This window comes from Podarcis melisellensis (assembly GCF_964234715.1).
Source record: "Podarcis melisellensis genome assembly, chromosome: 12".
NCBI lineage: Eukaryota > Metazoa > Chordata > Lepidosauria > Squamata > Lacertidae > Podarcis > Podarcis melisellensis.
This window is the reverse complement of record NC_138544.1, coordinates 42,210,207-42,225,724: the sequence shown is the minus strand read 5'-3', so window position 1 is coordinate 42,225,724 and position 15,518 is coordinate 42,210,207. Positions and strand designations below refer to the sequence as shown.

The 15,518-nt window shown below is 40.3% G+C and overlaps 1 protein-coding gene across 6 annotated transcripts in view; it reads right to left on the bottom strand.

The window, feature by feature from the left end:
- CCDC7 (coiled-coil domain containing 7) overlaps window positions 1–15,518 on the bottom strand; it is a 154,177-nt gene that overhangs the window by 24,070 nt on the left and 114,589 nt on the right. For all 6 annotated transcript variants that reach the window (XM_081931350.1, XM_081931346.1, XM_081931349.1 and 3 more), the window contains 8 exons: window positions 14,253–14,375; window positions 11,469–11,588; window positions 8,571–8,684; window positions 7,846–7,965; window positions 6,426–6,551; window positions 6,067–6,186; window positions 5,076–5,195; window positions 978–1,097 (listed from right to left, as the gene is read on the bottom strand). In XM_081931350.1, the coding sequence (XP_081787476.1) occupies window positions 978–1,097; window positions 5,076–5,195; window positions 6,067–6,186; window positions 6,426–6,551; window positions 7,846–7,965; window positions 8,571–8,684; window positions 11,469–11,588; window positions 14,253–14,375 (963 nt within the window). The remainder of the gene's footprint in view (window positions 1–977; window positions 1,098–5,075; window positions 5,196–6,066; window positions 6,187–6,425; window positions 6,552–7,845; window positions 7,966–8,570; window positions 8,685–11,468; window positions 11,589–14,252; window positions 14,376–15,518) is intronic.

Sequence of the window (15,518 nt, the reverse complement as noted above, 5' to 3'; positions counted from 1 at the left end):
GCATTTATTTTACACTAACATAAAAGATGAGATATACCAAAATGTAGTTTTTGCCTTTTGAATATAAGTATTTTTACTCTTTAACCGTCACACAGTATTTTTTGAAAAGGATGTAGATTATAGATTGAATAATTTAGGCATTAGGCATAACAGATGAGAAAAGTATAGTGGTAACTGTGCAGTAAAAGGAACTGTAAGCCACACAGAGAATTATTGAACTATTGCCAGAAAGGATTACTTAGATCCAAGGTCCTACATACCAGCTGATGGATAGTAGAATGGAAACCTACTTTCCGTTGCCAATGTACAATTGGGAGCACACTAGTATCTGCTTCTCTTTGTGGAGTAAGTGAACATGGGAGGTGGTTGTTGCACAATACTTGTGTTGCAACCTTTATTCAGTTCAATTTGAAAAAATACCAAAACATCAATCACTTGTTCTCATGGCTTAACTCAGGGATGGGAAGGTTCACAGGCAGCAAGGGAGGGAGAGAAACCTTGGCTCAGCAGTTGAGGTTAGGCTGCCTGGCACAACACCAGTGGAAGGGTAGCTCAACTTGGGGTGACCAAAGGGTGGGGAACCAGACAGCAAACAAGTAGGAGTCAAAGTTCAAGGAGTGACAAGGACGATAATGGACTCCGACAACAGTGCCTGTGTGCAGTAGTGGTTGCCAGGACATAGTAGTGGTAGAGAGAGGAGTGTTTTGGCAGTATACTGGGCAGGAAGGAAGTGTGCAGAGAATAAATAGAAAGTTACAACAGTAATGAGAGGGTGGACTGGAGGGGCAGAGTTGGCTGGAGGCTGAGCAGAAGCAACAGAGAGCAGCATGTGGATATCATACAGTCATAGGCATATTGTGCTAGTGACTACTCCACCAAATGCTGTTTGGATGCTGTGGTTATTATGTTGGTGGATCACTGGCAGCTGAGCTGTTTGACACATTCCCATGACTTGGATTGCCCAGTAAAATACTTACCACTGATACCACCTGGCTCGGCAGCTGCAAGAACCTGGGCTTCTTGCAGTTCTCTAAAATTTGTTCTCAGATTTTCCAAAAACACTTTCTTTTTGTCATATAGTTGTTTCAAAGCCATCTCTACAAAGAAATATTTTACAAATATTAGCTGTAGTTTGGCAAATTGCCTTTCTTGAAAATATCTCTCACAAACTAAAAGCATCTATCTAAAGAACAGAGCTCAAATGAATGGTTTCTTTAAAATATATGACATTATTTTATTTCTTATACAACTATTGAGGCACATGGTCACTCAGTGCCCTGAGGATATGCAAATGTCTGGCTCACGTTAACCTATATAGAACCTTTATGCTTAATAATTATAGAACTCAATTGTCAGGGAAGAGTTAGGAGTTTCCAGTTTCTCAGAGGGAGAAAGCATCTGCCAAGGGGGGAAGGAGAGCAGTGAATCTAACAGAAGAGAGCAAGAGGAACAACAGGGAGGGACCGGCTGTTCACAGGAAAGGCAAGGGTTAAGTTCTAGCTCAGATTCGGAGGAGGGGAGATACAGGCCAGCTCTAGCCAGGAGGTTAGAAAAAAGAGCAGGAAAACAAAGGGAAAGGCGCCTCGCCATTTTGAGGGTGGCTGGTCACGGAGAAGCAGAGCTCAGAAGGTATCTGAAATAAGTGACTCTGAGGAATAATAGTTAAGAACTGTTTATAAGATTATTTTGTTAATACACAATAAAAAGTTATAAAAGAACAAGAAGCGTTTGTGTGGTGATCTGAAGAGGACAACGACCAGTCCTGACATCAATGGTGGAGAATACTTTTATATATTTTTATTATTTGCAATGGGAACCTTTGTATGAGTTAATACTTTATTATCCCTTTGAATATGTGTTATATCTTTGTACGTTTGTCCTTATAGACTGTGATGCTTTATGGTTTACATTTTTGATTCTATGTTTTCTTTATTTTGGTTATGTTTGCACTTTTCTTTTGAAACAAATCAATAAAAAAATTAACACAAAAAAGCAATTAATAGCTTTTTAAAATGTTTTACATGCTTCTCTGCTACTTGAATTATATGAGATGCAGAGTGACATTTAGCTGTGATAAAGAACCATTAGTTCTTATCTGAATGGCAGTTCTGTAGGCACCACCTTGTAGTTGAAGGCAGGAAAGAGAATTTGATGGAAGCAGGCAGCTTCCAGAATCTGATTTGCATCCTTATCAAGCTCAAACAAATCAGCTGGACAAGACAAAACACAAAAAGAGGAAGAAAATGCCCTAATAATAAGGAACTAGAATTGTAAACATTTTACATATTTTTTCAGAAAATTTAAAAACTAGGTAACTTAAATGAAGTGGTCAAGAAACTAGGGTGAGGTCTCATGACCTTTGCCAGCAACACAGAGTTACCATTCACACAGGAACCAGCAATTCTCTCTTGCGTTGCTGTAGAAGGTCATCTTTATTTTTATTTATGTAGTTATTTATTAGATTTAGGGGTGATATCAAGCTTCCCTATGTTGGGCAGGGTCTACGATTTATGGGTCAATTCTGTAGTTTCTAGTAAAGGAGCTAGGTGATGCTTGTGTAGCTGCCTTAGAGACTTCAGCACCATTAAGAATGGAGTAGATGTTGAAGAAGGACTCCCCCTGGAGTAACTGGCTCAATTCCTGCCATGTTCCGAAGGTGCTGGGTGGCATTCCTTCTTTGGTCATTTGGAAACCAGAGATTGTATAAAGCAATGTGTTGGCGATGGGCTAGAAAATAAATCCTGTAGCCCTGAAGTTGAGTACCCATCTGTCCAAGGTCTTGGGCTTTTCAGACATTTGAAGACTGAAGACTGCCTCCCACTGGATGCAGACTAGCATCATTGCTGTGACTCCCTTTAGAGGGGGTCTACCCTCGACCAGAGTTAGGATCTTGCTGGGGCCTTGCAGAGCAGTAAGATTAGTTTCAGCAAGAGTGGTTGGGTATTGAAGCCATGCCCTGTGGACAAAAGCCAGGAAAGTCATATGAAGGAAAACAACAAAAGAAATAGCTCTCCAGGCAAGAAAAGACAAGAACCTCCTTCTGTTGCAAGATTTAACTAAGCCATCTTTAAGGGCATATTCCCTGAAAATTTGCCCTATAAGTCAACTCTAGCTGTGGTATGAGCATCCCAGTGCTTCAACCATAGGTTCTCCTTCTGACACCAGAGAGTGAGCTGCAAATTGTGTGCTGCCAAGTGTGGCATCATCCACAAAAAGCTGTTGCTCTGAATATCTTGAGGAGGGGCTGGTCCTGATGAGGATTGCCAAGGAGGTCATCCAGCCATATTAGGGAAGCTCAAGTTAACATAGAAGCAGAGCAAGAAGTATACATGGTTAAGTCCAGCCTCCTCTCAGTAGAAGTTGGGCATCCTCATATTTAGGCAGGAGAAATTCATTTAGGCATTGAATTAAGAAACCAGTGTGTCAATGGCTGGAAGCTTCAGCATGTCCATAAATTCAAACTAAGTTACCAAATTTGTCAGTCATAGAAACAGACTAATGAAGGGGAGTTATATTCAGCCTTGGTTACGGTTTTGAAAGGACTAGGAATTGGGAGTGATTTCACAGAAGGCTTTGGTTCAACTATTACTGCTGCTCCCTTGGAAGGTGCAGAAGGGGGCTCAGCAAGGTTGTTGTTAATACCAAGTGCCCCCCAAACTCTACATACTAAAGGAACAAAGTAGGAATAATGGGTGAGAGATTTGCTCTTCTACTTTGTCAGGGAGAGGCAAAGGGGAAAAGATGAAAGAACAGAAAACAGCAGTTATAGAGAGCCTAAAGAGATCATTAGCAGCCTGTCGTCTGACAGTGGGTCTGACGTAGAGAGGGAGGAGGATGAGCCTGGAACAAGTCATTCTGTACACAGAGGAAGTCAGGGATGGGGTTTCCGCAGACTTGCATGCTGGGTACGGAAAAGGAAAAAGAAAGAGTAGACGCGGCAACTGTGCAACAAGGGGACGGACGCTAATTGAAACGCTGGAGATGTACTTTTGAACTTTGTCAAATAAATCAAATAGTTTGGAACTGGCTGCGAGCCCGGAGTCTTATCTATGCCAGCTGGACAGCATTAAGCCTCTGACAGCTTGCCGTGTCTCCCTTTTTAATGCTGGAAAGCTGGTGGAATAAGGAAATAGCTTCAACATGGAGAAGGAGCTGTTGGAACTGAAAAAGCGAAATGTCACTCTGGAACAAAGATCGGCAGACCTGCAGAGCCGTTTGGAGGAAGCCCGGACTGCTCAGAGAGGAACCGAAGGTGGGCTATCGGCCGATGGGGGCAAGTGTGGGGGGGGGTTGAACAGTTCCAGGGAGACCCGGAAAGTTACTTGGATTTCAAAACAGAGATGAGATATTTTCTAGAACTTGAAGGAGATAAGTTTCAGAACGATGCAGCGAAAGTTGCTCACATCATTTGACACCTGGGAGGAGGGGCTAGAAGCTGGATCAGGCCGTTAATAGCCTCGGGGAATGAAGCCCTCAAAAATGAAGCCAAATTTTGGCAAGCAAATCAAAGATTCAGATCTATGCTTATGAACCTTCACTCCACTCCCTACTCTCACATTCAGGATTCACAGATAAATGGCTAAGGTAGGAAAGAGAGAGAGAGAGAGAGAGAGAGAGAGAGAGAGAGAGAGAGAGAGAGAGAGAGAGAGAGAGAGATTTCTTTATTCTTGATTTTGAGTTTTGAGAGAAACAGGGCAAGAGAGCCATGGAAATAACAGAAGTCAGAGGGCTTCTCAGAGAAAAGATGAAGACCAGAGGGGTAAGGGTGTAAGGGGTAAGATACACTGAGGCAAACCACAAGCAGTTCCAGAGAAAGGGTAGTGTGATGGGAAAATGGAAGAACAAGAGGAACAAGCTAAGGAAAAGTTTGAAAAGGAAATAGAAATAGCCTAAGTAAAGAGGGAGCTAGATATAAATGCAACCATTTCAACAAAAGCAGGAAATTGAACTGGATTCTGGGAGCTGCCTACTTCACCTGCCTTCAGTCACAAAGTGACACTGTAACCTTCAATAATTACCTCCACTAATGAAAGAATGGATTCTGCAATTAAATATATCACATATTCTATATTCACCTCTGGCTTTCATTTGTTTTTCTGGATCAGCATCCTGTATATTTTGTATATCTTGAATAATTGCTTCCAGGCCTGCAGCCAAAAGCCTTCTTTGTTCAGTGAGGTGTTGAAATTTTTTCTCTACAAAAAAGGGGGAAAGAAGGTTTTAGCAACAATAGAAATGTATTTCTTAACATAGCCTTCAAACTGCAAGATGATTATCCCTCAAGGTGTCATTTGTCTTTTGGAATAAGTGCAATAGCAATACTGTTGCAAGCAAGTACAACTGATGCACAAATATTCCTCAAGGAGAAAGAAGTTAGCAACCAAATTCGAAGTTGGAGTGGGTGATTTTTGTGTTGCTTGTTTCTCTTGTACTGTCAGTGATGCTTTCTCTTCATTCTTATTTGTTCTAGAATAAAGACAGCCATATCTAAAAAGGAACATGTTAGCTGTTGCATATAAAACTGAGAAAGGTAGAATAATTCACTTACAACCTCAGTTTTAAATAACAGTCCCGGATAAAATGACAACTTTTATTGTAAAAAAGTGTTTCTAAATATATATTTTAAATACATTTTGGTCAATAGGCATATGCTGGGGGTAGAAACAGAAGTTTATTATTTTGTGAATGTCTCTTCACTGGGCATTCCTGAGGGCATTGCAGACAACTGGGATTACACCTCCTACAACAGCTGCCTATGAGCCAGATCCCCTAGAGCTTTCTTCTGGGAAAGAATCCACTCTCTGCCTCCTAGATCAGATTGGAAGACATGGACTATTCTATATAAAAACTGAAAGAACAAAACAACAGTAACCAGAACCAACAGCAGGCTCACGCACAGGTTGAACCAAAATGGTTCCATTTGTTTGTGTACTTTTTGATGTGTTCTATTTATTATTTTGAGTACTTTTGCAACATTTATGTAAGCAACCTTAAGCATGGTTTTAACTATGGAAAGACGGCATACACACAAGATTATGATGATATTTAAACATATGATATACCTACCATTGATACTGCTTGGTTGAGTAGCTGCAAGTGTTTGTGCCTCTAGCCAGTTTTCGAGATTTGAGTCCAAGCGTTCCAAAAACAGTTTTTTCTTCTGTAAAAGATGACTTAAATCCCTGTCTAGAAATGAAGATGTTTTTAAAAATTAAAACATAGTTTTAAATGTTATTTTTACAGCTAGAATCATAGGAGATCATAAATTGTGAAAAGTATATTCTGAGACTATATATAGAGTACAATGACAGTACATAATATTATGTTCTTGGCAATATTTCAATACATAATAATCTCTAGATTGTTTTGATTACTATAGTTATAATGCTTGTGATTATGTACAAACACATTTATTATGTACTCACCAATGGGTCTTATTACTCCACCTGTCTCAGAAAGACGAGATTTCATTTTCTGTGAATCTTCCACAACTCTTTCCAGGTTTTCAATCAAAGTCTTTCTTTCCTCATTTAACTTCTTTAATAGATTATCTACATGACAATTTTCCACAATTTGTTTAGAAACACTTTAAGGATATTACTAAGGATGTTGGCATGAACTTTAATATTAGATTATACAATTAATATTATATTACATAAATGCAATACATTTAAACCTAACGACCATTTGTCTTTCTGAAGTTGCTGCATTAAGTATTTTTTCTGTGTTTGACTGTTACCTCATGTGATGGGACGATGAGCTGCTTGTGCGTAAAATGCAAGTCCCTCAGAGTTTGATCAGGCTTTCAAACCTCTGCCTGTGACGGAGCCCCTCCAGCATGGCTGCGTCAATCACTAGTAGAATCCGAAAGTGGCTGCTTTCGGAAACGTTTCCAACATAAAAGCTCCTTAACGGAAACACGTCGTCTGGCCTCTCGGCGTGACAGTTTCCGTCGAGGTGTGGGTGTCCCTATAGGAGGTCCTGAGACCTCCCCACTGGTTTCGCTTGAAGCGTCTCTGAGCCATCCCTCCGACTCACTTTCCCTTGGAGTTCTTGCTCGCCCTCTACTGGTTCCCTCTTCCGCTGCTACTGCTCTCTCACCCTCAGTGAGCCTTTGCGCCTCCGGCGCTTTAGATGTCAGTTCCCTGACACCTCATTTTTCCTCAACAAAAATCATTTGAATGTTTAAAATGTCTCAAGTTACCATTCAACTCTGTTAAATATGAAATAACACAAGCAGTGTTGCAAACCCAAGATGAAAGATAGTGAGTAAAAAAAAACCTCTATCATTAATCAGCAGTGATTTTATGTACAGTATTCATAAGAAAGGACAACTGGAGTAGAATTGCCAATTGGACTAAGAATGGTATAATTTTGGCTGAAACTGTGCTCTTCTTTTTGCCCAGCTGTAGATTAATCTCATTACCTACCCACTCAAGTAAGCACCATTTTGGTGTTGTCATGTCTTTTTGTACTTAATATGTTATGTGCTTTCCATATAATAAAGGAATGTGAATGTCTAATGTTCAATAGAAGGAGAAAGAACTCAAAGGTCACGATGGTCAGTATTACCTTTTGAAGACACAGATTTCTACATTCTAACGTCCCGGTCAGGATGGAAAACAATAGGTTCTATTCCTAGAGACTTACAAAGCCAACTAGATTCTTGAACTTTCTAAAATATTTGACTGTTCATCATAGCTGTTCTGTCTGAGTTGTAGAACAGCAGATTACTGAATATCTGTATCAGTAGATAATATCTACTGAAATAGAAGGACACTGCATTTCAGGTTTGTATCTTTAAGATATTAACAGAACTAGCAGCAAAAATAATCATATACATACCACTGCTAGGGCCTGGTTGGGTAGCTGCAAGAGCCCAAGCTTCTTCTAGCTCTTTCAGGTTGGATTCCAAATTGTCCAATAAATGTTGCTTCCACTCTGACAGTTTATATAATTCCTTCTCTATGAATAGGAATATTTTAGAATTATCTCTTGAAAAATATGTCCTAACTGCTAAGTGAGGATGATATCCAACTAAGGTATACTCAAAGTAGACTCACTGAAGTCCCTTCATTTCAATGGATCTACTCAGAGTATGATGAACTTGGATATCACCCATTTTCACATAAAATGAAGAAACATTCAAATGTAAAAACTTGCTTTTGTAACAAGACAAATTTCATCCATCCTTGCAGCTTTTAAAGCAAGGGGTAAAGGCTAACTGAAATTCTTCTGAAAGTGTCAAAAATTGTAGGGCACCTAGGGTGAAAATACAAAAGTTGACCTTTTATCTATTTACAATATTTGTATGCCAATTGTCCACCTAAGTATCTTAAGTACGTAAATATCTTTAAAAGTTAATATAGTGGATTAAATCAACATAAAATACAATGTAAAATCTAAAAAATATATAATTATAGCAAATTTCTAAGAAAATTTGGAAACGCATTATGCTATATATTTCGTTTGTGGTCTGACACATTCTTTATTCACTTTAATTAAGCTTGCAACACCTGGAACAGTATGCAGACTTAAGCACCTACAAGTGTAATTTAATCAGTATTTACCAGGTGGTTTTGAAACCTGAAGCTGTACATCTTTTAGTACCATCTTGTGTAGAATTTCTTCTAGTTCTGCAGTCAAACGTTTTCTTTCCTCAGCTACCTCCTTTAGTTTATGCTCTACAAAATAATTTCAGGCCAATTCATAACACACTATTAATGCAGTTGAAATAAAAACATTACAAAGTGCAATTAGTATACAAAATTATCCAACCATTTTAAATAGGAATGCTTAGCACTATCGCAGTAATGCAGACAGAAATTCTATAACACAGTGCAGCATTTTTACCATCATATTGCACAGAGAGCTAAGTCTTACATAGAACATATCCTGGAACATATCCTGGAAAGTGCAGATATCATGCAAAACCTGACAGGGAGCTTGCTTTTTTCTTTTTCTTTTTCTTTATAATGACATACAAAAACAAGCAATGGCATTTATTGATTTCATGTAGCATATTAGAGCTTGGTGATTAGGTTCTGGTGCAGTCTAGACAGCTTTAAGTCCTGATTGTTTAAGCAGTGGAAGCTCCTCAATGAGGGCAGAGGCAGCATCCTTCTAGAGCCCACCACACCCTCCAGTCGCAACCTGCAGTATAGGCAACTCCCAGTTTACATGGGGGTTACATTCCAAGGCACTGTGTGTTTGAAATTTGGAACACCATTGAAAAAGCCTGCAAACACCTCATTCCACCCCCGCCCCACACCTTTCTGTGATTTTTTGGGTCACTTTCAGGCTCAGTGCAATGCATGCGTGTGTGGTTGCACACATATTGGACGTGCCTAAAATGGTCACTGCCTGTGCAAGGCATACTTGCTTCCCACCAGAGGTCAGTTTGACCTCTGTGCTAAGAATGCATCCCTGAGCAAGCCCATCTTTCTCCCAGGGAAAGGGTATTTTTTTTCCTGTGTAAAAGTGCTTCAGGCAAGGTGTTGCTTCAGGCAAGGCCCAATGCTCCATTTTTTACCCAGCAGGACACATATTTGGGACTTGGTGGAGTGTTGCTTATGGCTGACCTCAACCAATCGTGATGGTGGGGGTGTGGCTGCACAGAGCAAGCGGGAGGTGAGTAGCTGGTATCTCTCACTCAGCAGACTAGCAAACATGTGAGAGGGAAGGACTGAAGGAAGGAAGCCATGAACACAAAGCCACAGAGGCATGGAACTGCAGACTTTGCTGCTTGGCAGTGGCAACTATTTGTAATTAACCAGCATAGGTTTTGGAATATTGAGGTTCTGGTGGGAAAACAAAGCACAAAATTTCCACCCTGTGTCCTGATCTTCCCCCCACCCTTGGATTGAACTGTAGGAACTGACATTGTAACATGCACACGCTCTAGAGAAGAAAGCAAATGTCTCAATCCATTGCTGGCCCACCCACGAGGCACAGTGAGGCAGTCACCTCAGGGAAGCACGCAGCACACTTGCTGCTCATTGTCGCAAGGTGCTTACATCTGGCCACTGCTGGGCCCCTTGCTGCTGCCAGGTGTGCATTGCTGGTCATTGCCAGGCACTTGCTGCCACCACCTGCTCTTCTCCAGCTTCCCTTTACTTTCCATGCTATCTCTAGGCAGCAGTGGCTGCAGAGGAAGAGGCAGTGGGTGGGAGGCATTTTCAAGTTTCCCTGCAACAACAAAACATCCAGGGCCAGTCCTGTCTCAGCCATTCCCCACCCTGCTTTGCAGTGCCTATACTTATTAGACCTGTTTAGGGTTATGGGTTTTTAAAAAAGAAAACAATAGCACTATTGTTGTCAAGCTTCATAATGGTGCACAAAGAGAAATCACCATACGGAGAAGCAATCAATAAAAAACAGCAAGGCAGGAGAAAAACAACTCAAAAGCCTGCAGCGCACAGCTGATCTTCCAACAACCCTTCCCAAACTGTTAATTTTTATCCAGCATATGCATTCACCTCTCCCTTCTCCAGCTCTGCAAGACCTCAATTGGTTTGAAAAAAGAGATGGTGAGAGGGTGAGAAGGCAATACAGTGGTACCTTGGGTTAAGTACTTAATTCATTCCAGAGGTCCGTACTTAACCTGAAACTGTTCTTAACCTGAAGCACCACTTTAGCTAATGGGGCCTCCTGCTGCCGCCGCGCCACTGGAGCCCGATTTCTGTTCTCATCCTGAAGCAAAGTTCTTAACCTGAAGCACTATTTCTGGGTTAGCAGAGTCTGTAATCTGAAGCGTATGTAACCTGAAGCGTATGTAACACGAGGTACCACTGTAGTTGCTTTGGGGAGAATACTTCTGTGAGGAGTGATGGAGAGGATGGAAGCAATGGAAGGATTCCGTATGTGTGTGAGAGCTATTTGGAGGAACAAAGTGGTAGTCTTGTTTAGGTTGAGATGAGTAACATGTGGATTTGCAGTGTGAATCAGGAAATGTAGAATATGCAAGAATTACAAGATCTAACTGATCAAACTTGCTTGCTTAAAAAATAATTTTGGCCAAATAATTACCGGTAATACACACCTTTATTATTGTACTTTGTGACTAGGCAGGCTTGCACAGCAATCATTCTGTGGTTGTGCCCACAACAGTTTACACATATTTGGAAATGTGCCCACGAGTCCCAAAAGATTGACAGTTTAAACATTGTTTGCTGCTGTTACAGCAAAGTCACAGGAGACCAGGCACTCTCTATGCCTACCTCAACCAAAATGCCTTGCTCTGAGGAAGGACAGCCGTTTCGGAGCATCTGGCCCACTGGGACCTTTGCTCCTGAAGGGGCAATGGGGGACAAATCAAGGCAGGGCTTTGAATAAGGTCATTTGGGTGGCCAGGCACCTCTTTGAACTGGTGTGGGTTTCTCCATGTCTACAGGGCCTGGGTTAGCTGTAATCCTGACTTATATATGTTTTAGACTAACAGAAATCATGAGAAATCACTGTATACATACTATTGATTGTGCCTGGCTGAGCAGCTTCAAGAACTTCAGCTTCTTCTAGTAGTCTCTGATTGGATTCCAACTTTTGCAGCAACTGTGTCTTCTTCATAGCCAATTCTTCTAATTCTTCTTCTGCAAACACAAACACACACACACACACTAACCTATTGAAAAATGGTTTCAAATGACCTTGTAGCTAATAGCATCACAGAACAAAAGCCAGCCCATCTGAATTTATCTGCCCCTGCCCCCACCCCCACCCCTGTGGTGAGAAAAGCCTAGAATATGGACTAATTGACTAACTGCCTGGGGCTCTGCAGATCATGGGTTAGCATATTTTTCCATCAGGAAGATTATGCATCCATCTGTAGTTCCTTATGCCCTGTGCCTCTGGGAGAAGAGTCTGGACCCTGGAATGTATCATCAGCTACCAGGGGCACTAATGTACACCAATATATCTATAACTATATTATATCTAATATGTGTTTTAATTGTTTTGGGGTTTTTAAAATAATTTTATTTATTTGAGTTTCTGATATAATTCCATGTCAACAAAATATGGACAAAAAAATACAATAAGAAAAGAATCTCTAAAATAAAAAAGAGGTTGCAATTTAAGATTTCCTAGACCTAAAAAAACAAAACAAAAACATTCCATAACCCACTTCCTCTCCTCTCCTTCCATGGTTCCTGTTATCTATTTTTCCCGTGTTTCCTTGGTTCACCCCAGCTGTTGTAACTACTTTTATAAACTTTAGTTATTTCTTACACTGCTGAAAATCTTACCATCCTGCTAGGTAGATTGTTTGCTTATAATATTTTTTCATATACTGTATTCAATAAAAAATATCCAGTCCTTATATCTTTCATCATTTTGATTTCTTATTCTAGTGGTCATTCCTGCAAGCTCTGCATATTCTAACAGGTTAATATATCATTCTTCTTTTGTTGATACCTTGTCCATTTGGGGGCTAGTAACACATGGGCGGCTGTTGTCGTGTATAGGAACAAATTTCTCTGTTTTTTGGTGAATTCTGTTGTTATTAACCCCAGCAAAAATGCTTCTGGGTTTTTAGAAAAGGCTATTTAAAACATTTTTTTAGTTCATTATAGATCATTTTCCAGTAATTTTTAATTATGTTACATGATCACCACAGGTGATAGAAGGTTCCCTCCACTTTCCTACATTTCCAGCAATTACCCTTTATTGATTTTGACATTTTCACTAGTTTATTTGGTGTCAAATACAATCTATGCTGCATCTTCATAAAATTTTATCTTAACGTGTAGCATGCTGTAAACCTTGAATTTACTTTCAACAGTTGTTCCCATAATGCAAAATCAATATTGTGTCCAATATCCCTAGCCCAACTTACCATTGAAGACTTTACCATTTCCTCCATTGTCTCCCACTCAAGTAATAAGTTATACATTTTGGATAATATTTTGACCCTGGATCCTAATAGCACCTTTTCACCATATTTTTTAGCTAGCTTAAATATTGCACTCAACTGATGGTAACTTAACCAATCTGTTTCGTATTGTCATATCATAATGTAAAGAAACAACCCCATTTAGATCGCCCATTAACACAACTTTCCCCTCATATACCTCAAATGATTTCTCCTCTAGGTCTTCATAAAATTCCAATTTTCGTTCATTTGGAGCGTACATTCCCATAAGTATCCATCGTTTCCCTGTTTAGGATCTGATTTGGGATTAACATACAAAACTACTCCCCCTTTCTTTGTTTTATCTGAGGAGATTAAATCTTGTCCCAATCTTTTGTTTCATAGTATTCTTTGATGAAGTCTTTTTATATGTGTTTCCTGTAAACATATGATGTCCATTTTTTGTTTATACAGGGCATGTGCTATTTGGTTTCTTTTGGTTTTATTGTTAAATCCATTTACATCCCATGAGAGCACTTTATTTCTCTTCCTCCTCCTCTGTATCCGCAGCTGCAGCTAGTGCAAAATATGGTGACTCAACTGCTCACTAGGGTAGAATATCACCATCAAACTGCACTTGATGTTGTTTAGTCGTTTAGTCGTGTCCGACTCTTCGTGACCCCATGGACCAAAGCACGCCAGGCACTCCTGTCTTCCACTGCCTCCCAAACTGCACTAGCAGCCAATTAGTTATAGACAGATCCTCTGTCTATAATCTTTGAGAATTCTTGTAGAATGGGTGAGGTCCCTGCAGACTGGAGGCAGGCAAATGTTGTCCCCATCTTCAAAAAGGGCAAAAAAGAAGACCTAGGGAACTACTGACCGGTGAGCTTGACATTGATACTAGGAAAGGTCTTTGAACAGATAATTTAACAGTCCATCTGTGAGCACATAGAAAAGGATGCTGTGATTACTAAGACCCAGCATGGATTTCTCAAATCATGACAGACGAATCTCATTTCTTCGTTTGATAGAATTACAAGGGGAATGCTGTGGATGTAGTGGATTTCAGTAAGGCTTTTGACAAAGTCTTCTATGCATATCTATCAACTGCCTTGTGTTTATAATATAGTATTATTTCCACTCAAAGCTATATTTCATAGCCTATAATTAATTTTCTCCTGATGTAAATGTACAGGAAAATGGCACACTATGACCCTAGAAATACATTGCTATTGGTGACACATGCATTACCTCCATGTATGCGTGCACATGTGATTGAGGGCACGTACTAATAGGTTAACTTGCTTCTACCTCCTTTTTCTCAATAGCCTGATAATTGGGCTTACAACACTAGAAACCCTTGGGGGGGGGGAACCCTGAAGGTCATATATTGTCCACCTACCAGCAGAATCAATCTGTCCTTTTTGTGAAGAACGCCGCTGTATTTCATGTAGACTATGCACAGCTTCTCTTAGATCTTCAGTCAAACGCTTTCTTTCTTGAGCTAATTCTTCTAATTTATGGTCTATAAAGAAATTTGGGGCAATTTATAATACAATAAGTGTGCTATATGGCTACAGAATAAAATAAGTGCACTAAATGAGTGCATTAAATGGCTGGGTTTGTTCTCTACCGTTTTGCGTATCCTTCTTTTGTTGCCTTCTTGTGTGAGTAGCATCACTGGCCACACTGTGAGTTTCTTGTTTGTAAAACAAACTTTACTTATACCATTTTCTTTTACCAGCAGGGATATTTAAAGACTCACAATTACTGTTTTTTAAAAATGTATTTGCTAATCCTGAGGCAACAAAGCCTAATGCCGAGAGGAGGGGGGCCTTCTTCAAATACATGCTTGGACATGTATTTCTGTTTGGACAGTAGTGGGTGTTGTGAAATCATCATGCTAACATAAATTCCTCATTGGTGAGATAGGTGCACTCTGTGCATGATCATGCCATTTATTTATGAGGCTCATAATTCATAACCAGACCTGCACTTTCTTCTCAGTAAGTCAATCAGCAAGAGCATTGTCTTTTTTCTTTGTATTTTTTAAAGTCAGCCCACCGGAAGATCTGGAGACCTAATTTAAAATTCCTTCTCTTGACACAGGGTCATTGTGTGGCATTGAGTACAGTATACCGGTATTACTCTGGTGCACTTTCAGTCAAACAGTTAGTCAACAGGCATGGCTTACAGCCGAAGCGAAACAATAATCAAGTAGCACTTTAAAAGTTAGCAAATGTATTATTACATCTGCTTTCATAGAATGCATCTGCTGAAGTAAAGTGCAGCCCAATAAATATTATGTTATAATAAATGTATTAGTCTTTAAGGTGCTACTACATTCTTTTTGTTGTTTTGCTAGAAAGCATTATGATCTACTTCACAGGGTTGTTATGATGATAAAGGGCTAAAAATATTTTGGCAAACTTAAAATGCTATTACAAAAGTCTTTGCTCCCCCCCGGGAAGGCAGGCGGGGGGGAGCAAAGACTTTTGCCCCCCGCCGGCCTTCAGAAGAGGTCCAGGAAGGCCGGCGGGGGGCAAAAGTCTTTGCTCCCCCCTGCCTGCCTGCCTTCAAAAGCCGTCGGGATAGCGGAGAAATGCGCTGCGCTTCTCCACTATCTTGGGAAGGCAGGCGGGGGGGAGCAAAGACTTTTGCCCCCCGC